Source organism: Camponotus floridanus, unplaced genomic scaffold (genome assembly GCF_003227725.1).
Source record: "Camponotus floridanus strain SB8 unplaced genomic scaffold, Cflo_v7.5 scaffold27, whole genome shotgun sequence".
In the NCBI taxonomy this organism is placed as follows: Eukaryota; Metazoa; Arthropoda; class Insecta; order Hymenoptera; family Formicidae; genus Camponotus; species Camponotus floridanus.
The window spans coordinates 561832-588156 of NW_020229403.1; the positions used below are offsets into that span (position 1 = coordinate 561832).

General features: G+C 37.8%; 1 protein-coding gene across 7 annotated transcripts in view; it reads right to left on the reverse strand.

Annotated features, from left to right (window-relative positions):
• The window catches only part of LOC105248275 (protein Fe65 homolog), a 141226-nt gene that overhangs the window by 28479 nt on the left and 86422 nt on the right, over positions 1-26325 (reverse strand). For all 7 annotated transcript variants that reach the window (XM_011252973.1, XM_011252968.2, XM_011252974.2 and 4 more), the window contains one exon: positions 13367-13673. In XM_011252973.1, coding sequence (XP_011251275.1) covers positions 13367-13673 — 307 coding nt within the window. The remainder of the gene's footprint in view (positions 1-13366; positions 13674-26325) is intronic.

Genomic DNA, 26325 nt, shown 5'->3' on the forward strand with positions numbered 1-26325 from the left:
TTTAATTTTATATTACATGTTATATTATAACTATAAAATAGTTTTCAATTCAATACATCCAGATTGTTGAATTTGTACTTTAATAATTCTATGTTTTCATACAAGGTTAAATTATATCGATTTATTTCGAGTGGAGACTTAAACATTGCTTAACAACGAACAGAAATTTTCGACTCGACATCGTTTCGCGAGAGATACTCTTTTTGCGTTTTCTCCTGTTCCTGGTTGTGCAATGACAGCCGGGAGTGCATTGTGCATTGGGCACGTTTCGACGAGCTCGCAAGGTGGAATGTAGAAATGTGCACGCAGCTTCAAGTTAGCATATAAATGAAATTCGCCACGACCCGTAGAATGTCAAATGGAAGCCGAGACTCTTGGCAAGCTCGCGTGCGCACACATGTGTGCATATGTGTATCGGCCTATCTTTATGTGTGTGTGTGTGTGTGTGTGTGTGTGTGTGTGTATATATGTACTGGTCAAAAATGTACAAATGAAATAGCTTTGAATATATTGGCAAAAATAAGTAAATAAATATTGTAAAGATAAATAAAAATATAAGTAAATTCATTTTTTATATAATATTTTAGAAATACGAAAAAATGCATTTGTAAATACACTTTAATGTATTAAAAATGCATTTTACGTTTTCCAGAATTTAAACAATTTTTTCAATAATTCTAATTTTCATAAAAAATTAATAATGAAAGAGAGAGAAAAAGAAAAAAATATAATTTTCATTTCTTCATATCATAGTATCACAAGAAAATTCAGACTTTTATCCCGTTCCCGACGATCATTTATTGTTAATTGAGTCGACGAAGCGGGACAGTTGATTTCCTGTTGGCGACTGACGACACGAGGATACAATTCGGTGTCGTTGGTGAAATGTGAACGAACCACGAGGTTTTTGTCAGCGAAATAACGTGTCCAGCAAAATAGTCGCATGTTAGAAGTAGCACGGCGGTTAGATGGATGTTCTCATTGTACGCGGAAAACGATTTCGACATGTAACGGATCGATTCCCTTTTCCCTCTCTAGATGAACGTGAAGTTTCCGATGGATTTTCATTCAAAGCTCGTATCCGCACGGAGGCAACTGGCCATCGTTAAAACGACAGTCTATCGATTAAATTGGATGGCTGCGCGAATCGAACGCTAATTTCATCTTTAATTTTCACGCAGGAAAATAAGAAATAAATCGCGCAATGTAAGGAGTTTATACAAAAAAATTAATAAATATAAAGCTAAATCTCTTACATATCTTCCTTCATAATTGTATAACTTAATATCCATCAAAATGCTATAAATGAGCAATTAAACATTCAATATCATTTTTTTTTAAACAGGAAAGACAAATATAATTAATAAAATCATTCAATTTATATAATCATATAATATCCTTTTTATAAATTTTTCATTATAATTACATATTAATTTAATTAATTATATTATATTATTAATTATATATTTTGTGTCTCTTCAATCATTCCATGTATTATAAATATAATAATACATTAAAATATAAAATATAAATACAGAATAATACAATATTTCATTATATTGTAATTAATTAACTATAATTAATTTTGATAAAATGAAATATAAAATAAGTATTATATTTAAAACTCAAATATTTAAAATTCTTTTAATATCAAATGCATATTACTAACAATAATACAATGGATTAAAATCCGAAAAAGCAATATGTTTTCTGTATAAAGTTTACGAACGTAGAGTATTGTTATTGAGAGTATCCCATCGAGACTATAAATGCAATTGCGATTAAAGTGCAGTAGTAGCAATCGAATCGTACCCGACGCGTTTGTCCGATCGAAACCGATCTTTTCTACTGTGCCACGATAGTAACGCGAAGTAAACACACGGAAGGTCCGAAGATGAGGGAGGAGGCGATTTTATATCGATACAAGGTAATGTGTGGGTGTGTGTTCCATTGACGAGTTACGAGCCCGTAGGACGATCTTATCGCATTACATCAAGATTAAGGGAGACGAATGGCACGGCCGATCGAGAACCGTCAGACTTTTATTCTCGTCGCGAATGGCAGCTTATCGAGTGCACGAGCATCGTAATTTTCTGCTCACTGGCGAACAAGCTCGAATTAGGGAAACAGCGGGAATCTATGATGTACGACGTATAGTCTTGGCTGAAAGTACGAGGCATCTCAGTAAATTCCGATATAAACAGAAGAGCGGAAAATTTAAATAATTACGAGATTAAATTTTATTCAGCTCGTTCTCTTTTAATCAGATTAGATTATTTGATACCATATTCTCTCTCTCTCTCTCTCTCTTTCTTTCTCTTTTCCAAATATCTTATGTCAGGCGTAACATTTTCTTTTACAAGCCACTACGATGAGCGCAGCCGTATCGACGATATTCTCGATGTCATTAAAATTTAATAAAGACATTAAGATGCTTTCATTTTTATTCCGCCTTATCTCAAATATCGTATTCAGAATAACGGGGGCCGCGATGGTTTTCGGCGCTGACGCCTTTCCTCGCCGAGCTCCGAAAATGGCTTAGACTGGAGAATTTAAGCGGGGGCCAAATAAGCTGCCCGTTCCAGGGCAGCGGTCGTTTCCGGATAATACGATTTATCGGCATTCTGCGCAATGCAGCGAAAACGGGCGATGAATATCCGCATGGAGACCGCGAGGGGTGCGCGAGGGGAGGGTGGAGGGCTGTCGTGTGGCGATGGAATTGATCGACGAAAAGGAGAAATTCGATCCTCGGAGCCATTTCCCAACGAACCCTTATCGCGCGATATCTTGGAGGAACGCATTTCTCGCATCCTTCGTACGAAACGGTTACTATTCTATTTTTCTCGAACTGCCGTTGCTCCGTTTTATTAGCTACATACGACGTAATTTCGACGTAAAAGTGTGACTAAGAATTGGAAGAAATTATGAGCACGAAAACAAAATGAAACTATTAATATTCTGCTAATAAATTAACGAGAAAGAGTTGCATATTTTGCGAAAAATGTACATTAAATTATTATTTTTATTATACATATATGAATAATTTATATATATTTTCACACAGACATATGTCGTTATTATCGTTTATCATATTAAGCGCTGACTATAATTCTGCGGCTTGTGTTAAAATAATGAAAGAAGTTTCGAAATTCTACTTTCTATATGCATTTAAGGCAACGGAAATGTACAAAATTGCAGTTTAATTTAATTCCCACGAGCGGAAATGCGCCAGTTATCGTCGGGCGACGGATGGCAGAGTTTTAGTTTCCGCATTTATTATTCACGAGTTAGGCGAGTCCGCGATACTTCTTTCCCGCGACATCACAGCGCGATATAAGCACTTTAATAACGAAGTTGCCTTCTCTTTCTCTTTCTGTTTGCGGAGCGACGCGGCGCAGCCCGTTCCGTGCCTACATCCGACTATTTGCATAAAACAGGTCGCTATTTATCGCCTCCTTGGAATAATGAGACTTTACCGGAAGCGATTTCGCCGCGTTGCACCTATTTCGCATAACTATTACAGAAAGCATTCGCCGTCGGTGCGAAGGTACGAAAATAACGCGAGTCGACGGTGGAAAATAATTTGCGTTGGTCGTGTGCATTAGCACATTTCGAGAAATACGCCGAGGAACGGGAAATGCGATAAAAGTTGCATGGAAAATATCGTCGGAAGCTAAATAATGTTCCGACGTTAAGAAACGCGAAAACATCTTCTATAACAATCATTTTGGAGCATGTATTAAAAAAGAGAAAGAAAGATCCTGATAATTTCAACAATTTATAGTTGCCTTCCGGAATATGACGTTTATGTGTTGTTCCATGAGGAGAGCGATGTATTTTGCAACGCTTGACGTTACTCAAGCCGGGTTAAACGAAACATCGATGGAACATATCGTTGGCCTCGACCTCTCGAAGGCGGTATTTTAATAACAAACTTCTCCATCCGGTTCTCGTATATCGTACATGTACACTTGCATTACAGTTGCCAGCGGCAGAGAAGCTGGCTGGCTCTCTCTCTCTCTCTCTTTCTCTCTCCTTCTCTCGCGGCGATGCCCTGGCGATTTGCATGAAATTGGAGACCCTTCAGCGGGCCGGCCCGTCGATCTCTCGTTAGAATGGAAATCGCGGATTGAAATTTTCAGTAGCGCGCGAGCGGTTTTGTACGTGTTTCGTGCGCAGTTCTCTCGCGTTCTCCACCCGATCGATACCGATCCGTGTTGCATTCTTGAGTACGCGCCGTGTATGTACGCGCCCAAAGAATATCGGATTTTCACCGGCGCCTGCCTCGGAGATTTCGGCGAATCTGATGCGTCGAACAGGAATTTTCCCGACACTCCCGATAACGCCCCTAATCCGCTTCTATCTATCGGCCCCGAAGCGAATATCGGAACGTGGGGCTTAGCCAAACTTTTCGATCGCGTTCCTTCTCTTTTTCGAGCAGCGGATCGCGACCAAATCTTATTTCGAAAGGTATTTTCCGCGGTGATAGGAATTCTAAAGTAAATATTCTGGTATATGGTACATATAATAGACTCGTAGTTTAAATTATATAAGTTTTTTAAATAAGATTTTTGGTCGCGGGGTCTAATTCCTTCCTGTTACAATTTCATCAATCGAGTCGCAAATTTCTACGCATAAAATATAAAATCTGAAAATATTCCGCCGCAATTTCAACCGTACGTCTCGCATGGCTTAAAAAGTCGTTGCTGCGGCATAAAATATAAATGTGTATCGATTTTATAGCTACAGTGATACACGTACGACACGATGTCACAGTGAATAGTTACGTTTTCTCGATGCCTCCGACTGTATTACGTCTCCGACAATGCTCCTATTCATACGGTATATTGCCGAAGACGTATTCAATACCAGACGCACCTGAATCGAATAAAATTGTATCTGCATCGCACAATTCCGCAACCACGGTATCAATTTTATTACTCGACGCGGTTACAAAAATCTTTTCTATCGAATTTTATCCAAGTGTAATTGTCTACGACGAAAAAAAAAATATCAAATTTTATTTCAGCGCGCAGTGAAAATTGATCGCGCGGTACTTTTCACAAATATTGAAAATATATCGTGTTTCGCGAGCAGAAACGGGAGAGTATCTCTCGAGCAGTCGATAAAATCCCTAATGATCGTTCGATCTGCAGCCGCGAATAGCCATGTTGAAATTTTTATCAACGACCGCGCGCAGGCGACGTGAAGTCTCTACATAAATTCACCGATGTATGCAGCTGCATTGCATATGCAAGCATACCGAGGACGGTGCATTATTTATATGCCGGCGTTCGACATTATGGCGAAGATACTCGCGGCCATAAGCTTGCTCGCGTGTCTCTTCGTAAACGTCCGTCCGCAAACATACACAAGGTACACGTACACGTTACAAGGTAGACGTGTCCCTTGCGATAGCGCCAAGACTCCCGGCACGTTGCCTTACACTCAATGTAACACATCTTAACTACGGCGTTTATTCTCGTAGCTTGCAACGTTACGACGTGAATCTTACTAGCGGCGTATTACTATGTCTTGTCTTATGTGCTTTTCTTGACCGCCTGTTATATCGAGCGTCGCAAATTTAGCTACCATCCTGCCATCATAAATTCATCGGACAAATTTCCGCTTGTTGTTTATCGACACATCCGGTTATCTCCTCTATTCCGGGCGCTGCCGTTCGGTCTGGCTATTTATCGACTCGTACCACTTCCATTGTCGCGGATTCATGCGCGGCGAATAAAAGGGAGGAGAAATGACAGATACGAATATATATGATCTCGTGCAACGAGAATCCGTGCTTTTACATCGAGTATTCAAACGATTCTTATTTATTTATATTTTTATAGCATCTATGCACCTATCAAGAGCAAATTGAATTCAATTTTAGGAGATCAATAATAATTTGACTCGCAAGAATTAATTCTCCCGGGGTAAAGATATTTTTTTCGTATTTTTTCTTTATATTGGATTGAAACGATTCAAACCCAAATTTAATATTGGAATATTGATTTATCTTAGAATATGATTGCAGAATGCTTCGCGATCAATTTTGAAAAGAATCGTTATACTGAAAATCCTTCGAAACATGTTTGAATTTATTTCAGGCGTTTCAGCTTTTTAGTCGTTTCGTGCAGTTCTTAACACGTGAGCAATATCGCGGAGTGAAATTTTAAGACTTCAGTTCAGGAGGAAAATAAAGTCAGGGGCTGTCGTTTAACTATGTTGTAAATAATGAGATTACGTGTTGGCAACGATGGTAACGGCAACGGTACGTCTATCAAAAATTTCCAGATCGTATATTTAATCAAATTTAATCAAGATATAATAGATTCGAGGATGCTATGCATAAGTCCGTAAAAATTTTAAAGCGCATCGCATTGATTCCAGGTTAAATCGCCGCTTGAAGACGTATTACTCGAGAATATGATTCGAGACGAAACTAATATATATACATCAGTTTCATCTTGAATCATATTCTACGTCATATTCATATACGTCATATTCTACGGAAATAATACGTCTTTAAGCGGCGATTTAATTTAAAATGAACGCGATGCGCTTTAAGATTTTTACGAACTTATGCATAGTATCCTCGAATATATATATATATATATATATATATATATATATATATATATATAATTTTTCTTATTTAAAAATCATAAAAATATATCATAATAATATTATATTAATTATAATTATTTCTCTATATTATTTCTATTAATAATTATCGAGAACAAAATTATGCTGTTCCTGCTGTTAATGTTATGCAAGAATTTCATGTAAGAGCTTCAAGTTTTCGTTAATATTTGAGTTATCACGATTGTCAAGAATCGCGAGGAAAAACTCCCTTCTTCCATTCGTCTAGTTTTGTGAAAACGAGCGTGGCAAAACCATAGAAGGAGGCGTCAGAGGCGACGCACTTTCCTTCGGAAGAACCTCACGTGGAGGGTTGCGGTGATGGAAACGAAAGACAAGGCGACGGAGGGTGAAGGTTTCAAGGAGAGAACAGAGCATATGAGAGAGAGAAAGAGAGAAAAAGAGAATGAAGGAGACCGAAATAGAGAAGAAGATGGAAAGAAAGGGATGAGCTTTCTTCTAAAGAAAAGCTGCCCTAACAAAGGCACCTTATTTCACGCCCAATGTACCCCGCCTCAGACACGATCGTTAAGATACCTATCCTTGCGAGGTGTGAGGTGTTTCGCCGAGCTCCTTCCCTCATACTTCTCCCTCTTCTTTCGCAGATCTCTCTGCCTTTTCTTTTTCCCCACCTCCGGGAATTGCGTGTCGTTCCTTATGGGTTTATGCCTTTCTACCTACGAAATTTCCGCGGGATGTTATCGTAGCGAATTGCGAATAGCCTGTCTACGGATCGCGCAACAATTCTTTAATTTCACTCGACGTTTCCTTGGACCGACAATCTATTTAAATCAAGCGGACATTTCTCTCGGCGCACCTCTCTAAGCATCTTAAATCATCATAAACTCCTTATAAAACTGCTAAGATCACAGCGGTCTTTGACCCTTGTTGAAAACGCGATTCATCGTTAACTCTCAATAAAAGTAAAAAGAAGCAAAAAAGATCTCTAATGGCACGATGAGAAATGGGCGATTAGCTGAGAGAGAAACTTATTGCAATTTTCTTTTTCCCTCTCTCTTTCTCTTTCACCTCGAACGCGCATCGATACTGTACCGGGTGTCTCGCAATTCGCGCGCGCCACAGAATGGCGCCCAACTCGCTATTCCTTATGGGTTCGTGCTTCCTGAATTAAGCTGAGCCCGGGGGACTTTATCGAGATACCGGTCGACACATCGTCGTTACGAGGCGTCGCTTTGTGTACTCGGTGCGATTATGCACGAATTCTGCCCCGAGGGTCGTTCGCAAGCTCTCACCCGGTATCGCAACTGTTCGCAGGGATCGTACGCAATAATGGCGCGATAATAAAAATGAAGAGAGTCCCCGCACGATGGACCACGACCGGCAAAATCCGAGTTATCTAGCTGTATATTTTGCGAGGAACGAAAACGCGCGCGCGACGTGGGTTATGCGAAATTTTCTTTTTACGAGCGGGACAGACGTCGACATGTATTTCCAGCACACGCAGTTGCTTTTTCCTCTTATTCAACATTCTCGAAATACGAATCTTTTTTCGGAAAGTCGCGCAATATTTCCCACGCGCGACATTCGGCGCACGAGTTGATTTACGAGAAACTGCAAATGTAAAGTTTGGCAGCAAGTTCTTATCGAGGAACGGAAAATAACGCAAGAGTGATTTTTATTATTTCACGATCTGTGCTCTCACACTCTCCTTATTTATTTATTTCGATTTCTCATGCGACAGCTGCCAAATAGAAGACAAAAGCTAAAATTCAGACTGTTGCTAAGTCATTAAATCGGCAAGCTGATATGAAAAGAATCGAATTTTATAAAAGGCAAGAGAATCTGTTTTTTTTTAAGTAACAAAATTAAATTTTATTTAGTGTGTAACATGTATTATTCTTTCAAAAGTACTTTAATCAAACTTTTTTGTGGACAAAGTGCTCCATCTTTCTCGACAGTTTCTCTTTTTCCTATATGCTCACAGAATGATTATCTAAAAACGAGATCAAAGGGACCGCGAATAAGGACGAAAGGTGTCCATAAGTGAATATGGATGGTGAATAGCGGCGGTGGTGGTTTGACGTTGAGGCAGATAAGCCGTCAGCTACCGATGGAGATTGATGCGACTCACATTAATCTACAGTTCGTCTGTCTTGCTCTTTCTGTCACTACTAGTTAGATAAACTCTTTTGCTAGACGAGAAATAATGTGAATCTGTCAGAAATTTAGTCATGCTGCTTCATTTTATTCTATGATAATTTTATGCGCTAGATAAAAAATCTATGAAAAAGAAATTATTGTAAAAAAATCGTTCTTTTTGCTATGAAATTTTACGATAAAATGTCTATCTTTTAGATGTATCGTTTTGATAATATTTCTCGTTACATTAATTTTATTTTTATTGTCGTTTAATTGTAGCTGGAAAAAAAGTTCTTTTCTTGAAGAAATTACGAAGAAAATGTTTGATAAATGCTTTACAGCGCCGATGGCGCGTAAAAGAAAATTATCTTAGACGCCATAGTGCAGCATAACTTTTGTTATCATGGTGGAAACTAGCGATGCAAAATCGTGAAAGTCGTGACATAATTTTGCCCCATGCACCCACACATTCAGCTCGATAACCTCGTTTCGCGCGTTATCAGCGCTTCCTTTTTCGCGCGGAAATTTCCACTTTTCATCGACGGTGCCTCGCGATGAAACGCGATTTACTCGGAGCTACGACTCCGTTTTGCATTTCATGAGGATACGTCCGGCGAGGGGCGGACTCGAAAAAAAAAAGGAAGAAGAAAAATGCACGCGGCGTTTTACTGTGAATTTTTAGAGCAATGTGAATTTAAAGCGACTTTTAATTGCCAGCAGTGCGGCGCGTCTTTGGAGACCTCTAATTTTTTAATTCGGCTTTTTGTACGCGACCGACTTTTATTTAACGAAGAAAATGCATTTCCTCATTAATATTCCTTTGCTCTTTACCGACCGGTCGGATGGATATATCAAGACCGTTCTCTGGCGCGCTATTAAAAAACGCTTTCATAAATTCCGTGTCTTTTTTTCTGGTATTAAACTATTTTCTCGCGTATGTAATTTCCCAAGCGCGGTTATTTATTTTAGCATGTAAAATGCTTTTTTCATGCCGCATTTTCATTTACAAAGTTAGACTGAGCTTTGTTATGCAATAATCAAGTATCTAACATAAATTAACAGTATACTAAATATGTATGTGATTTTATTCTATTTTAAAAAAGAAAGAAAGAAGAGAGAGAGCACATTATTATTCGAAACAATAATTGTATTGTTTCTCACATCGTAATGACATTTAATTATTTCTACAAATCTTTCTCGCATATTATGTATAATAATAAAATCTCAAATGGCAACTCGAGACAAAGATCTCGTTTCAAAAGAATGTGCTTTTTTTTCTTTCTTTACGTAGAGACAGCGAGATTCCATCGCGCGCTTTGATGCGGATGTAACCCGTTTGGTCTCAAGACGTCACCTCCACTCTATCGCGAACAAGGTCGGAGGTTGTAGATGGCGAATCGACAGAGGTATGAGAGATAGCGCAGGGCTCGAGCAAAGTTTGTCACAAGTTTAGATTGAGTTCAATCTCCAAACGCACACAAACACGTACTCGTACCGAGTCACCTTCCTCGCACCTTTGCCCTATCGTGACTCAACCGTCGATCCTTTCTCGCCACCCTCTTCTCCGAAAGGCTAGCTTATCGCCTAATATTCAGCCGGAGGTGGAAATGTCGGGACGTTTCGTGCCTAGACTGTCGTCTTCGAGTTCGCGCGTCTATGCCTTTTACCTTCCCCTGCCTCTTTCCTCCGTTTCTTCCATCTCCTGGAGGCGACAAAGTACCTATGCAAAGTGGAATTTTAAGCGCAAAGATTTTTTTCTAAAAATTCTAAAAAGCCAACGCTTGTCGACAAACGCGGTTAAACTGTATTTAATGAGCGTTTCGTGAAAATTTACTGCATCGTGATTGCTGCTAGTGCGGTTTGTTAAATATGGTTCGCCAATTGTGGTAGATTACGCGAAAAGCTGACAATTCCATGCAAACATATGAGTACACGGTATAAAACTCGATAATTTAATATCGACCATATTCATAAATATAAGATATTTCGTAGAAATGTGTTGAGAAATATATATTACTGGTAATAACGATAACAAAATTATTTTCTTTACGATCATAAAATCTCTGCGTGAACATAAGCATTTTCTAAACGCAATTTGCTCATTCATCAAACAGGGTGAAATTACCGATTTTGTCACAAACGATGCAGTCGCGGTAGCGAAGCTATTTCGGTGTGTCGAGTATCTAACGACGTAACGTTGCGTACGTTAGAAGCACATCACGTAAATCAAGTTAACGTGGTACCCGCGATGAAAGCCTTCACCGGGTCGCTCGTCGCCGGTGAAATTCGCTTTTCGTCTCCCCCCTGCCGTACCCATAAAATTCGATCAGCAACGCCGTATTCTCGTTGGCTGCGATGGCGTCATTACCTTACTTCGTCATTTTGCCGACAACACAGCGAACAAGAGAGCTACTACGGACAAGGAAAAAAGCACGAACGAATCGAGCATTCACCCCTTGGAATATTTCGTAGAATAAACTTTTCCGCGTATATCATCTCTATAATGGCGGGCAGAAATCTAATATTACTTTTATTCCGCTAATATCTCGTCGCGCATCGCATTCACCGAGAGATATATTCTATTTTTCGAGTTTTATATTAAAATTATCCATTTTTTATAGATAATCAAGTGTGTGGTAGAGTCGACACTTTTGTTTTTCCCTCTCGTCGCATTCTTATTATCACGTATCACGCTAAAAGCCTCAGAAGATAAACTCGAGGGGAAATATGAAACAGGATGAAGATTGAAGATCCAGAGAGGAAAAGGCACCTTTCAGGAAAAAAGACACTATGCGGAGGCAGGCAGACGTCGGGTGTTTCCTTAATTGCATTTTTATGCTCGCCCGGATTTCCGGGTTGGCAAAAGAGTTCGGGTTTAAGGGGAAGAAAGGAATTTATTATACCGAAGATAGAAATTCTCTCACGAAACTGTGGCTAATCGTTAATGTGTCTTGACTTTTCCATGAAATAAATGAAATTGCTACGACATACTATTTGTTTAGAGAGAGTTTTCAATATCGAAATAAAATATCCATTTAAGTCTAAAATTGAAAAATAAAAAGTACTCAGAAAATACAAAAATGTGATAAAATATGGAATTAATTAATAATTCATTACAATATTAATCGAAATTTTAATGAATCTTTTAGTTTTATTCTCATTATTTTAAGATATTTCGACGAGATATTTCTATCAAAGTAAAGCTGATTGAAAGTCAGATAAGCGAGGCGAGACATTCAAAACTGATTATAAAAGTTGACTGAAGCGACAAATCTAATTTCAATCTTAACTAAAAGTAGATTGGAGCTGAAAGACACGATCGTCTTGACCTTTCGGAAAATCTTGTTTTGCAAAATTAAGGAGACGAGGGAGAAGAGGGGATGAAAGTTTAACAATTTCAAATGTTATGAAAGATCAGAAGAGTACATTTTTTATAAGCGACGTAAAATCAATGAAAATGCAAATAAGAACATTGCATTATTCTCTTTGCCGACAAATTAAAAATTAATTATGCTCAGACTTTTTCTAAAACATGACATATAACAAATACTATTATAATATCAAGCAGAAATAATTACGTTATTGTATATTACATAAAACAGAAACGATAATTAGACTTTACATCGTTCTACTTTGTAGCTTCATAATTTTTTCACAACATGATTATTATTCTATAAAGATTCTTTTATATGAGATTACAACTTTTTTCCGTCGAATTTAACGCATTTCCGATTTCCGACTGATGAGAATGAGTGATTCTTGATGTTATCCTAAAAAATATTTCCGGAAATTCGATAGCAGAGTCGGACAATAGAACGGAATCCCGATGGAAATGTAAAAAAAGAAAAGAAGAAAGAAGTGAGTTCCGACTGTGCGTAGGGTCGCGTTGAATTGTAATCGTGTAACAGTCGCGAATAAGTTCGAACTGTCTTGTAACATCGACCGTTCGTTTCACCGAGCTATCTCTCTTTCTCTAGCTCTCTCTTCTAGCTCCTGGATTTATTGAAATTTTATGCGGTATCCCGATGAGGTCCGACTCGAAAATTTTATCGAAGGCCGCTGGGTGGCCGGATCTTATATTACGAGGGAAAAAGAGGGTGGTTGAATCGGCTTCTATTTCGCTGCACGAAGCTTATTACATTTTCCCACGTTCCAAAGGAGACTCCAAAGAGACGTCTCAGTTGGTCGAAATGGAAGAATGAAATCTCGACAGAAGGTTACTTTTCGATTCATGATCATGATTATATACATTTTCTGTTTTATCTCGAAATTTTTCTTTTTCAAATATCAAAAATATACTTATTAATATAATATATTAATTTTATTTTATAGATAACGCGCTATAATTTTCCCGTTTTTATCAATTGTCGTTTTCCTTAACTCGAGAAAATTCCGAAGAATCCGTAGAAAATTAATTTCGCAGAAGAAAATAAACTTGTAATAATGCACGTTGAAAAAATTCAGTGAATATGACGTTATTTTATCGCATTCTCGTCCTATCATATCCTCCCTCAATTTCTATGCGCGGCAATATCTTTCCATCAGTGTACATCGGAAAACCATTTATCGGGTCGCCAACGAGAGAAAGAGAGAGGAAAAACGTGATAGAGCTAACGGCACTCACCCTAGGTTATGGTTGTCCGTGTTGTCGGAAGCGTCGTCCGTCACGGAATCCTGCGTGAGAGGGCCCTGGGTGACGTCCACCCCCATGCTGCCCAAATCCAACGTGGCGTAGGTTCGGCGTGCTTGCACCCTCGTTCCGCCCCCTCCCCCGCCGCCGGTCACCTCGCCACCTCTGCCGCCGCTGCCGACCAATTCCTGATACAATTCATCATACAGAGAGCTGCCATTTCCGTTGCTGTTCAGAGCATCGTCCAGTCGAGCTGGGTCCAGATGATAATTGGGATTTTCGAAGGAGAGGAGGCCGTTTTCTGAAAATCAAAATCAAAATTATTATTTATAAAAATATTCAAAATATAATTATGTCTCGATCTTTCTACAGCTTGTTGAATGTGAATTAAAATGCTTTGTCGTAAAAGATTCATATGTGTGATTCTTATGTATATATCTGTGTAATTAAAATAAAAAATATCAATACGAAATAATAACAATGGAGAATTAATTATTTCAGAGATAATATACGGATTTAATAAATAAAGCGTAGAAAAAAAAGGATATTATAAGATAATAAAATCGATAATCTCCTCACAGTACTAGTAGACATCGCGTTTAAGAATTTTCTTATTGTAATATTTTTAATTTTACACGATTTAAAAAGGGTGATTGTACCGGATACTGACCAAAAAAATAAAAAATAAAACATAGATTTTGCCGGATACATGCAATTACCTTTTCGCTATTTCGATTAACGTGACTGTACGTAATATAATAATCTCTATTTTTAAGGAATATTCGCAGAATTCTGTTTCTGCGAACGACCCGGTTAATTCGCGTGCGATGTGTCTCAAACGCGCGGTTTCGAAGCTTTAAATATCAGCAGATAACGAGCGGCTAAAGGTCAAGGTTCCGAGTTATGGCAGATCATGGTAGAACATGCGATCAACCGCAGCAGCTGCCGGCGCATGCATATGATGTTTTAAAGGTTGCTCGATGCATATCGATAAACCGTAATAAAGTGCTCTTGAACAAGGATACAAAGTGCATCGCAATAAGACGTGTCTGGTCGTTTTTTAATTTTATAAAACATCTACAAAAAACCAGATATGCGTTTCCTCTTAAACACTCGAATTGCCGATAAATAAAGAGAAAGAATTTAAATGTCGAAAAATTGAAAACCGAATATAAAAATGAATTTTTGTGATAAATGACAAATATTTGCCTTTCACAGAGAGAATAAAATCAGAAGTTGGAGATTGAATCAGAATCCAATTTAAATTTGGCTAATCCATCGCGGTGACGATTACGATAAGAAAGCTTGTCGATGGAGATCATCGAAGACAAGTATTATCTGGCGATAGACGTTGCAAGAGAATAATGGCTCGAGCTTTAAGCTTTAAGCTTATCCGAGATAGGTAGCCAAGTTAAATACTGTAGTCGTGGTTATCTGATATTCCGACTATCTTCGCGGTAACTCGCACGGAATACTAATAAAATTTATTCAGCGCGGTTAATATTGACGAAGTACACCTTGTCTGTTAATATAGAACTTGCGCGACCGCAGAAATTCATATCGCGCAGTCATTATGATTGTTCATACATGTAGCCGTTTGATACAATTATCTATATAATTAAAAATCTATAAATAACTTTCCAATTAATGTCGATAGAGAACAAATTTTGTTTCGCGTAATTTATAACTTTAGATAGAGAACAAATTTTGTTTCGCGTAATTTATAACTTTAGATAGAGAACAAATTTTGTTTCGCGCAATTTGTAACTTTTATTTTAAAAATGCTCTTCTCTTATTTTAAAAAGTACCCTTCAATCGTTCGTCATGTATACAATTTATTACGTATAAATATAATTTATTTTTATGAAATATAATTTATTTTTATTTTCGCGAAATGATCCAACAATCCTGATCGATGTCTCGCTCTCGCTACTCACTGATAATCCTCAGAAAGACGACAATGGCGAGAATGACGTTGTACAGGAACCGACAAAAGGAGTCCATGCTGGTTTGATGATTGTCATGTTGGCGGAAAGGCTCAGCCCAATATTCGGCGATACTCTCGCGAAATAATCGGCGGAAGAGACGACTTATCGACGCGCTATATCGGGGAACAAACGTACAAGAGCTCCAAGTCTTGGATCTCTCCTTGGCCTCCTTTGTCCCTTCCTTCTTTTCTTTCTTTCTTCTATCTGCGACTTTCCTATCTAGTCTACGGGTCTACCCATCTCACTCGCGCCACCCGGTATTGATTCGTAAGAGCTTAAAGCTCCCCGCTTTCAAAGTCTCGAGCTTCTTTCGGTCGTACTCGCGGGTCGAAGACGACCTTAAATAGGCCGGACTAAAAGCACTGCACTGTCTCATGTCTTAAATTCACATCTCTGTGCTCGACAAGCGAAAAAATAAGTTTAAAAATTCATAAGTCGTGAATTTCAAAACTTCATGAAATAAATATGTTAAAGTTATTAACGGCCGGGTGTCTTTTTCCTTCTGCTTTTCGAATACACAAAAATCTACAGCTAAAGAATAAGTAATATGTAACTATCAACGCTATAAAATCGCAGATAAATCCGTCGAGCGTGAATTCGCGGATGTTTATTCAGTCCGCGTTGGCACGGCGTCGACAATAAACACCATAACTTTGAGTTTACGGTAGCTGCGGTGGCGACGTAAATACCGATCACGAATCTGCGATACGAAGCGCGAATGGGCAATGAACTCTCATCATCCACGTCGATACGTTTCATCATTTGAACAACGATCACGTGTGTGCAACGATTTTTTTCCCATTTTTTTGGAGGCTGGGTTAACGCGGCATTACAAAACAAGCATTAACTTGTTGCGCATGAAACGACGCTAAACGAGTTATGCAGTGAAAAATACAAATTTCCTTCGATGGACGTAATAAACCGAAAAAAAGTAGAATTTAATTGTCATTCATTTTAATAGGTTAATTGACTATGCTCGTCTCAACTCAAATGCTAGTTTACAATAAAGTGGAAAGGGATGCTATTTCCCTAATGATTAATCGAAGCTAAAATTAATTATTTTGTTAATTTAAATTTCTTTTTAGACATTGATGTCCTTCTTAAAAAGTTGATTAGACTAAACTAGAATAAATCATATTTTTCTAGTTTTCTTTAATTTTTAGAAATGACAATTTTCTGCGCAAATTATATAATATAAATTTCTTTTTTCATGTTATTTACTGAAATGTAAGCTTTTTTCACAAAAGCTTTTTTTCAATTAGAAAATTCTTTAATCCAGCAATTATTTTATGACATGTCTAATATTAATTGCAAAGTAATTAATAAAAGGATAAACTATAAAAAGATTTCATCGACAAAGAAACAATAAACATATTGTAAACACAAATTAAACAGAACTATAAGTTTAATTATAAACGATATTTTTATATGAATCATAATTATATCAAAAATATACATTTGCAAAATTAAATGTATTTGTAACGTTTTCATGCATCAAAAATTGCGTTTATTATATTTATTATAAAAATATTCGCATGATAAATTAGATTTTTCATTGTATTTTACGAAAAATTTATAATAATTTAATTTAATTTAATTATATTTTACGGTTTTAATTAGTTTGATTACATTTTATATTATATTTTTATAATATCCTATTTTTCGCAGTATGAATTTTGTATGCTGATTCAACTTCCATTTACAAACACTAAGAATCGGTATAACTTTTTTCCGGAACGCTCGACGAAGCTTGTAATTTGCAAGAAATTTAAAAGAAAGTTGCGTAACGCGAAACGAGATTGGAGAGAAAGAACGAGAACCGGGTTTGCTCGGGGCTGACAAATTGGCTGGCGACGACGTTCCGCCAGTTCTCGTTATAGATACGTGCGAGTGCAGGCTACGAGATTGTATTTCGCCGAATGCATCTCGTTATTTTTGTCCTGCAAAAATCCTGGCCTCCCGGGGGGAGGACGGAAAAGAGGGTGCAAGGGGGGGTGTGTTTTAAAGTTCGAGAGCACGTCCGATGCGCGAGACAGGCGGGGCGAGAAAAGTATTAAGGCGACCGGCGCGCGCGAGGAAGACTCTGAAAAATATCCTACGTGCTCGTTAAAATCCCATCTTAAAAAATTTCTCACGTGGCGCGAGCAGACGCGCGTTGTGTCTGAAAGCGGTACGAGAACAGGAAGAAGGTAAAAATTGGCCGCTTTGGACGCGTCTAACGAGTTCCGTAATGCGAGAAGCATTCTTTACAGAAAACATTTTGTTGGATATATTCCTAAATCGTTATCGTGATGATTTTCCTTTCAAGTACCATTTTTTTTCGCCAAAATAAATATTTATACATACAACATATTTGAAAAATGTTGTTGAATATTTAAAAACGTATATATTTTCAAGATAATTGTACGCTTTAAAAATTCAACGATGCACCCAAAAACAGTATAAATATAAAGTATAAATGCCAGAGTTTTGCGTTTTTAATGTTGATATTTTTTCGAGTTCGAAAAAAGGAATAGAAAATTCGCGGATCAAAGGGATAATTTATGTTTGAAATCTAAACGAATTGAAAGATTTTATCCACTACTAACGCTAGAGCAAGAGCATATGTTTGTAGTTGTTCCATGTCTCGTTATTTTGCGTGGAATGAAGCAGTTTAAAGTTTGAACGCCTGTTGGGATCGCGAGAAGGGCTACGCGAACGAGACAATTAAGAGTGGCGAGGATAACGTAGAAATGTGAATGGTTCGAAGTTATTTCACGGAATGTTCCCGAATTCATTTGTGAAAACGAATTCCATCGCGCCTGAATTTTATTTTCAAGTAGATTAGGCAAACTTTGCAACTTTGTAAATAGGAAAATTTTACATCGTCGATAAGTAAAAAGTATAGCGTGACCGTCTATAAATTACGTCGTAGTTTTGCGACGATAAAATTTTAGGAAACAATTAAATGATGTTAATAATAAATTTAATTACTGTATTAAATATTACTTAAACATTCGAGCGGAAAAAAAATTGGTATAACGAAAACAAAAGGGGTAATTTTCGTGAAGAGCTTCAATTCAATTGATATAGACGAGCCGACAAATTGAGTGCAAATAAGGCTGCATTCCAGTTTGCACAGCTCCGAACAAAAGTACGCAGAGCGCAGTTACAACTGCATACTTCGGGATGCGTCCCGTTATTTGTCGTCCCGAGAGGAACGTGCGGGAGCAGTCGACACAGTCCGACCGAAAAGTGAGCTGCTGCGGGGAGTTTTAAAGTTTGGACACGCTTGCGAGAGGGTGGGGTTGGAAACGGGGCGTTAGAAGCGGAAGCGAGCGAGGTCGAAAGAACGAAGTTGAGGGTGGATGGAAAAGAGTGCTGCAAGCAAGAAAGGTAGAAACAGAAAAAGAGGGAGAGAGAGAGAAAGCGGAGGAAAGGCAGGAGGGGTAAAAAGCTCTGTCACCGCCCTCGATGAGTCACCCTATCGATTCCTCGAGCGAGTGTGTGGTAAAGCTGACGGGGGTGAGGGTGGGTTTTTACCGGTGTCGTGCGTCTTTCTTTTTGCCGTCGGCGGCCTTATATATGTATATATATATATATATATATATATATATATTGTATATAAGTCCTTCCTACGGAATATTAAGTTTCATGGACGCGGAACAACTCTCCGTTTTCCCTCCCTCAATCGTTTTCCTCATTCCGCGAGTTAAGAGCGCGTGCCGAGCGAACGACGGCAAAGTTCGATCGGTGAAACCGTCCGTTTGTTATCTTGCCACTTTTGTTCCAGGACGATTTTCTTTTCACTGAGTTCGATGAATGAATAATATAAATGCGCAAAGAGAGATTGTGTGGCATTATTAATCAGAGCAACCAATATTATACTAAATATAATAATTTCTTCCCGTTACAAATTAAATAATGAATAAAATCTCAAATAAAAGTAAAACGAAAGAATAAAAGTTACGATAAATAAGTGCGAAAAATATTATTTTTAGGCCATTATCATCGTCTGAGAACGAGAATATGTTCTGCGATAAAGAATGCGAAAATAAGACGTGATCCCTACAATCAAGCTCTTATCGCGAGATATAACGGTTAATCGATTTCTCCGGCGTGCGATTATATGAAGCGCGCGAGTTGAAGTTCTCGCTTTATCCCCCCTCGTAGCACTACCCTTATAACAATGAAGTTACGAACTTAAATGTCTCTCGCATGGGAAACCATGGAGAATGGGGTGCGAAGGACCAAGTGCCGTGTCTCGTTATGGCGAAAAAAGGCCGGAGCAATTCCGAAAGCGGTCGTTAAGCTTAACGACGTGCGCAAGATGGCGGCGGCGAGACGGTAAGGTCAAGATTTTTCGGCCCGCGTTCTACGGTAACGATCTCTTATTCACGTTGCAACCTCATTTCGTTATTCCACGCGAGCGTAATTCAGGGAAATTATCCGCGTTCAATCAGCAACATTCGATGCCCGACTCGAATAATAAATAGCTTCTACTCTTTCTCCATTTGTAATGATATCAGCAAAAATGTATATAGCAACATTATTTACATAATATAATCATTTTAAATGCTTGCAGAGTATTAAATTATACGTCACGATAAATATGTACGTCATGTTTCACAAAATCGAGACGGAAAAGTAATTTAAAAAATGTATTATTTTATAAATATATTGTATATTTATACAAATATTGTTTCATATGCTTGCTTTTTCTTCCTAATCGTGATGTGAAAATATTCTTTATGAAACTTTTAGAACATTTGATTAATTTCATGGGTAATTATATACATCAAAAAAATATTAACTATTATTTGTAAAGCGCCATAATTTCAATTCTATAAATTAGAAGAAATTCTTCTCTTCATCCTTCTTTCATCTCGAAAGTTAGACGTCACGAAAACAGCTCCCTTTATGCATTCTCACAGTTGGCTCGTAAAACGAGGAAAAATATAGCGGACGTGAATCATTAAATAGATGCGATTAAATCTTCTCTTTGAATGATAACATATTTTAGATAAAAGCGTGACACGAAGAAAGTCCTAATCTGCGAAACGACATTATGAGTCGTCCACTTTCATTGACGAGCAAACGATGACCGTTTGACGTTATCGGGAGAGGCGGATAACAGCGGGTGTACGAAGAAGTTACGGCCGACCGATGGCGTTGGAAGGAGGGAGCGTTAGTCTCCGGGGGTGGGTTCGACGCGGCTAATAGCGCTTAGGGCTTGCGTGCGGCGCCGCACGTGAACGGCGCCGGGACGTCTAAGCACCTCGACGCCGAGCGTACTTCCCGGGTTATACGTCACTCGCGATCGCCGGAAGAGTCGCTGGACGAGCCCGATGACGGTTCCAACGAAGAAAGGAGTGAATAAACGTTCTTCGTGGAAATCGATCCACGTCCGAAAGGTCAATCGCTCCTCTCCCGTCCGTCCGTTCAGCCTACGCTGAATGAGATCGTAGTTTATTAATGGAAAAAAAACCTGAAGAAACGAGAAGTAGGATTTCTCTCGCATCTCGCTTCGCTCGTGTAATTATCTCGAGAGACAAGAGAGTATTTACCGAGTTTGTAATAAAGCTGCTTTTGTTGGCCGAGACCGCCCTATCTATCTTTCACAGTGCAACTTTATGTTTGGCATTCAAGTTCCTCTATTTATAGATACTTGAGTTTTTAAATATAATTTCTCAAAATCTCGAGCACGCGATAAATTATTTTTTTCCATATCGTAGCGCAAGAAATCCACGATAAGTATCCCATAAGGGTAAATATACTGTTTCGGCCAACTCCCATAAAGATCGCTCGACAAAGTCGAAATTTCCCATCTCCATGACGATGCACGAGCGTAAGGAGGACTTTAACGGCCGAAATAATCGGAGACGAGTTTTATTCGAGCGCGACGCGACGTTTTGATGGTGCTGTATCGATGCGATGCACGAGCGACGATAAAATCTGTTCAGTAGTGACGGCCGAATCCGGCCAGACCGTCCGCCGCTCGCGCCCGACTAGTCGCCCGTCGTTTTCACTTTAACGTACGAGCTCGGTATCGGAATGACGTCGCGATATTTAAAGCTCCAGCCACGTGCTTTATGGCATGTGTAAAGGTAGAACGTACAATGAATATGAATAAGTGTTCATTCAATTCTGCGAACTGACGGCGATTGTTGCTTTAACCTTCAGTCTCTTTTCATCAGAATGTTACTCTGTTCGAGGAATCTTATATAATGTTATAATTCTGAGGGTATTTTTCTTTTAACGATAAAAGATAATTTAACACGACATTAAGAGATTTTAAATATATTATTTAGATGTGTAAATAAAAAGATATTTTAAACAATACAGACATAAGAAATTATTTAATTTGAAATTAAATAATGTGTTATTTAATTATATTAATTTTAATTATTAACAATGATGTTTCAAAGAAATTAAATTTAATACATCACTGGTCAACGGAATAAAAATTGTAATATCGCTTGCAGAGTTCTGCATAAAATGTAATATTATCTACATTGAAAATTTTAATTTAATTAACTACTGCTTCGTTACATATTTAAAATGTATTTTCCGACAACGGAAACAATGTTTTATTTTCAGTTCTTGTTTCAGAGAGACAGTACGATGGGAACTACTTTTCCCGATTGCCATTTACTGGCGCGATGGGTAATTTAATTAAAAGAGACGACACCTCTTTAATACAATAATACTTCCATACAATGATGTGTGCTTTCACAAGCAAAGATAAAATAATAAATAACATAAAATTTAAATCGAGAAAAATAATTTAAAGTGCGAATTCTCTTGCGAATAATTAATTTCAGAGTTAAATTAAGCGTTTATAATGTCTAAACTTGCGTAATTAATTCTACACATTTCTAGATAATTTCAATTAAATTGGGGAGTATTCTCGTGTTTAAAAATTCAATGAATAATTCGTCGTTTCGATTATGACAAATGGAACTTTTCATGATAGAGACAGCTGCTCCATCAAATCCTCGACTCTTTAGAAATGGTTTTGTACATTTGCGCAAAAATACTCGCGGGCGTATGAGGGTATTGGGAAAGGAGGGGCGTACTAAAAACTGAAACAAAAGCCAGAACTGCCCGAGTATTGGCACAAAGCCATCCGTCACAGTCCAACGGCTTGACTTATCGATCTGTTAGTGGCATACGTAGCGACGGGAACAAGACAATTTGTGTTATTGTCAGTCGAAATATATGAAGATTATACGTTCGGATAATTGATGCAAATTTGCAATTTCGACTAGTATCAATATTAATAGCATTTCAATTCTTTCGTGAATTAAAGTTCCAATATATCCTCGCTATTAATTGTTTATTATTATTGTACAACAATTGAAAAAATATGATAACTTTTCGTCATTTCTAGTTTCCTTATATTTTTTTAAGTATAATAAAATAAGAAAATTTCTGTCAAATGCAAATGTAACTTCTTGAGAAGTTTTAGATATAATATATTATATTACATATGATGACACTTTTAATAATTCGTTTCGCTTACGACAGGCACAAAAGTAAAGTTTCGCGAGTTTTTCCCGACAAGCAGCGTCCTCATTAGACTCACATTTAGGTAAAAAATCGTACCGACGTAATGAGCCAAGTTCGACTGTCGTTTTTTTCCCATTTGACCTCCCGCGGCGTCATGATGTCGCTTGGCTAACACACGTACTCTAAATGATTCCCATGGCCGAATTCCAGTAAACGGCGAACGAAAACTTTCCGAAAGTCGCACAGCTGATCGTCCCGATTCAGTTGCACCGCTGTTTTATGGAGGAAGTTGGGAGAAATGTGTTCAATTATCCGAGAAGGGCGAAGGCATCGGAATTTTGCCAAAGTTACCACAGAGTAGATAGCGCGATAATATATTCGTACGATTCCCATAAATATTATTAGCACCTGATATATGTGCGCTTCTGATAGAAAGATAAGTGAAAGTTAACGATAACGTGTTTTACGAGGGCTGTAATGTAAAACCTGTATAAATCGCGCCGCAAAAATTCCGACAAAGTACCCCTGAATCCCTATCGTAGCCGTTGTCACGATAACTTTAGCGCGCGGGCCGAGCTTAAACAAGTACGACGACTTATATGCTACGTGTCTGGCCGCGACGCGTTTTTCGCGGGGGAGCGCACGAAAGATAATGGCGCCGTAATTTATTTTTATATCGAGGGACGATAAATCGCGGTGTTTTACGGCGCCGTTAAGATTTTAGTGCGCCCAGGCCAGGTAAAGAGCAGTACGTGTCACCGGCCAGATCCGCGAGCTTTGCCGCAGCTCGCGTGCACGGTTTTCTATTTTCCGATCGTCCTTTGTCCACTCTGCAAAGCCCCGTTGGCGTGTGTGCGGTCGGTTTAAGCCGTAACTCGTCGGAAAGAGCGGGAGATATTTCTAGGCGAGAGATGTTCGCGAATTGCCGCTATCCGTGTCAGACTTTTTGCGCATCTCTATCGCTATCGGTGACGTATGTTACAGATTAATAAACGTCTGCGGCGCTTTTCGCGCATCTTTAATCCTTACGCCATCGGGGGATCAATTTGTCTTTGGCTTCGCGTTACATAACTGCTCCCTGTCCGCGTGCGACAAAACTTTTTCACTTCATATGTATGTTTCGAGGAAAGGAGTTTATTCAACTTTTTCGATTTATTCATACTTTTTTCTATCTGTGTTAGGTATGTGTTTGTGTACGCGAGGCAACAATATATCCGAGTTATGGGGATTTTATGGAGTTATCTTTTTATATGTATTTTTTATGTGCGATGACGAATTTTATACATACATACATACATACATACATACATACATACATACATACATACATACATACATACATACATACATATATATATATATATATATATATATATATATATATATATATATATATACTCGATGTGGGTGCATGGAAAAAAAATAAGTGTCAAATCAAAACTTATACTAACTTAAACTAACGCGTTCATTGTTTCGTATATATGCAATAATTTATAATCTTCTTAGAAGAATTTATAATTTTAAATTTTAACAATATAGTTTTATTTTAATATTGTCACTACTACTACTTTGTGTATTTTAATATTGTACCTCAAGAATATATAATTATTTAATTCTACTTTTAAAAAATTATAATCTTGATTTAAAAATGTTATTTTCTATCCATATTGTTTCCTTTCCATTCAAGGAAATTAAACCTTAAATCATAAGAATATATTTTTCTTGATTAAATTATATAAAATGGCTTCATTCAAGTAAACAATTATTCAAGCAATTATATTTTTCTTTAATTAACACAATTTAATCTCATTTCAAGATTTCCATGTTAAAACTAAATATATTTTCAAAACAAGAATGTTCTTTTTTTCTGTATATAGATTGTCGTCTAATTTTATTCCACTTTTTGCGAGTTATAGAGATTTTATTGAATCCATTTTATTTATAATTCTTATGTACGATGACGAATTATATATACAATTCGTCATCGTACATAAGAATTATAAATAAAATTGATTCAATAAAATCTATAACTCGGAAAAAGTGTAATAAAATTAGACAATCTATACCCACATCGATTACATTTAACGCGCCATCTCAGCCTACGTCAAGGAGTGATTTATTCTCTGTGGTTTCACCGGCGGAAAACATATTGTCGCCTAAGAACCTCATCCCGTCTTCCCGCCACTTATCCGGGTCTGGCGTTTTACGAGCGCCCGTTTCGCTACGGTCTTGTCGTGGATATTTCTCGGGAAGGTGTTTTTGACCCTCACACCACACCTGCATCCCCATCAGGTAATCTACCCTCCGTCCGTCTCGCGCGCCTTAACCCCTTAATGCCCATCGAGCAGCACGTACGCCTGCTACGACGAGCTTAGAGGCATCTTTCGGTTTTACCGTGTACCCGTAAAAGCGATATTGCAACCGGTCCTGGTGAAATTTTTACCAGTCACTCCGGTGTCCCCCTTCGGTCGCTTTGCGACTCGACTAATCCTTTTAACTATCGGCCGCAGACTTTCGCCGCCATTTACGACGCGACAACTTTTACCGAGCACGTACGAAGCATCGACATTATGTAAGATCTCCCTCGTCCAGATGATTCTAAACGACGGTGGATATTATTTATGAATACATGCTATAGCAGATACATTTTGATCCTCTCTCAAATATATTTAATTATATTCGAATTATTTTTAGATTAAATTATTTAAGTATCAACATTTTAAAATAAATATTTATAAGTATAAGAGAACATTGGCAAATTTAATAACTCGATGTATGTTTGGACGGAATGCGATATATGAAAATGATGTATGTAATTTAAGGATTTCGGCTCGGACTTAATCTGAGAGAGCCAAGACTAATAATGAATACTATGAGAATATACTGTATCAAATAGACTGCGGCTATCGTGTTGTTAGAGAAAGGAATGAGGTTCAATTATACGTGAAACGAAGCTTTGATCTGGTGTGTTTGTAACGACATGTAATGACTTGTAATATCCAGTAATGCTACGTTAGCCGCTCCATCGAACAGTAATTTGAGAAAACGGCACGTAATCTCAAAGTACGGCGGTAAAGTGTTACTTTCCGACTTCCGAATTATTTACCGCTACAATCTTTTTATCGGAAATAATTTTTGTAAAAACGTATTTATATTATTCAAGATAACATTTAAATATTTTTAATTTCAACATTTAAATTTTCAAGGTAATTAATATTTTATTATTATTGTCAATAATGAGAAGGAGAAAAATTGGTGATAGCAGTTATAGTTGAAAGTTCATAGAAGGAATTGTTTTTATATCGAATCGGCTTTACTATGACTCTGATTTTCCTTTTTTTCGTCTTCAACTATGAAAGAAATGGTGTAAAATGTATGGAATAGTATCGTTTAAAATCCTCTCGGTAGAAAGACCCGGTAAGGAGATAAAGTCTTTCCAAAAGGAACTTCCCGATTAAGGCAACGCGGATTATA